The sequence below is a fragment of the Parus major genome, chromosome 23, assembly GCF_001522545.3.
Source record: "Parus major isolate Abel chromosome 23, Parus_major1.1, whole genome shotgun sequence".
Classification (NCBI taxonomy): Eukaryota; Metazoa; Chordata; class Aves; order Passeriformes; family Paridae; genus Parus; species Parus major.
In genome coordinates this window covers 2,619,935-2,621,115 of record NC_031791.1, presented here as the reverse complement: position 1 = coordinate 2,621,115, position 1,181 = coordinate 2,619,935, and the positions used below count along the sequence as shown (strand labels likewise).

The 1,181-nt window shown below is 47.8% G+C and overlaps 1 protein-coding gene across 1 annotated transcript in view; it reads left to right on the top strand.

Moving 5' to 3' along the window:
• The window catches only part of CSMD2 (CUB and Sushi multiple domains 2), a 258,061-nt gene that overhangs the window by 18,274 nt on the left and 238,606 nt on the right, over positions 1 to 1,181 (top strand). The window contains exon 3 of the mRNA XM_033519645.1: positions 48 to 160. Within this exon, the coding sequence (XP_033375536.1) occupies positions 48 to 160 (113 nt within the window). The remainder of the gene's footprint in view (positions 1 to 47; positions 161 to 1,181) is intronic.

Below are 1,181 nucleotides of genomic sequence, written 5' to 3'. Positions count from 1 at the left end.
TGTGGGTTTTTCCTGGTGAGTGTGACCTTGCTGTGGGTTTTTTGCAGGCTGACAGGATTCCAGCTGCCTGCTCCCATCGTCAGTACCGGCCTGGTGCTGTCCCTGTGGCTCGTCAGTGACTACGCCGTGAGTGCCCAAGGCTTCCAGGCCAGCTATGAGGGTGAGTCCAGGAGGGGCTGGAATTACACCTGAATTTGGCTTGGGAGGTGGGAAACTGAGCTGCAGAGTCTGTACCAGGATCTAGGCATCTCTGCCTCATTGTTGTGTAATTTAATATTTATTTTTTTTTCCAGCATTTAAATTGCTGCTTTCTTCCAGAATGTTTTTTTTTTTTCATTAAAAGTGTACTCTGGCTGAATTCCCTGGAATATCTGGGAAGGGTGGGTAATGTGAGGTTGACAGTGGGGTTTCCAGGAGCAGTGTGTCCAGGAGATTTGAATTACTGCACTTTTCTTACATTCTCTTCACCCATTTGTTATTTTGCATTTTCCTTACTCCTGCCTCCCCAAGTCCTGAATTCAGCCCTGGGTTTGCTGCCATAAACGATGCCCTGTGGGGGTGAAGGGCTGTGTGTGAAGGCTGCAAACTCTCAAATACTCTGGGGCAGTGGAACCCTCAGATATCTGGAGAAAGCTGTTTCCTAGTGGAAGTCAGGTCATGATGTTCCATGCTGCTGCTGGGGGAATGACAAATTAACCATGTTAAAATGCAGCTTACACGGCTGTTGATTACTGAACCTAAAATGCTGTTCAGCTCCCCATCATTTTTTTTTTTTTTTTTCTTTTTTTTTTTTTTTTTGCTGGAGTCCTTAAAATTATCATTAAGGCTGAGAACTTGTTGGTAATGAGTCCAACCAGCCAATTACCCCGGACATTCAGCCAGGGAAATGCCTTCATTGAGGTGATGGTGGAGCCTCGCAGCATTTCATGCTCTTACCAATTAAATTCTGCTCAAATCCCCTCTAATTTCAGGAGAAATTCTCTAATTCTCTCTGTGCCTCACGGCACTGTGAGGGTTTTGTGGGTGCTGAAGCGATCAGAGCTCACAGGGGCTCAGTGGGGACACAGCTTTGTCCCAGGATTGTCCCACTGGTCCCCATAAGGTCAGAGAGCAGCTCTGGCTGTTCCCAGGGCTTGGGTTCACTGGGGAGGCTGTGGGGGCTGGCAGGACAGGTGAGGATG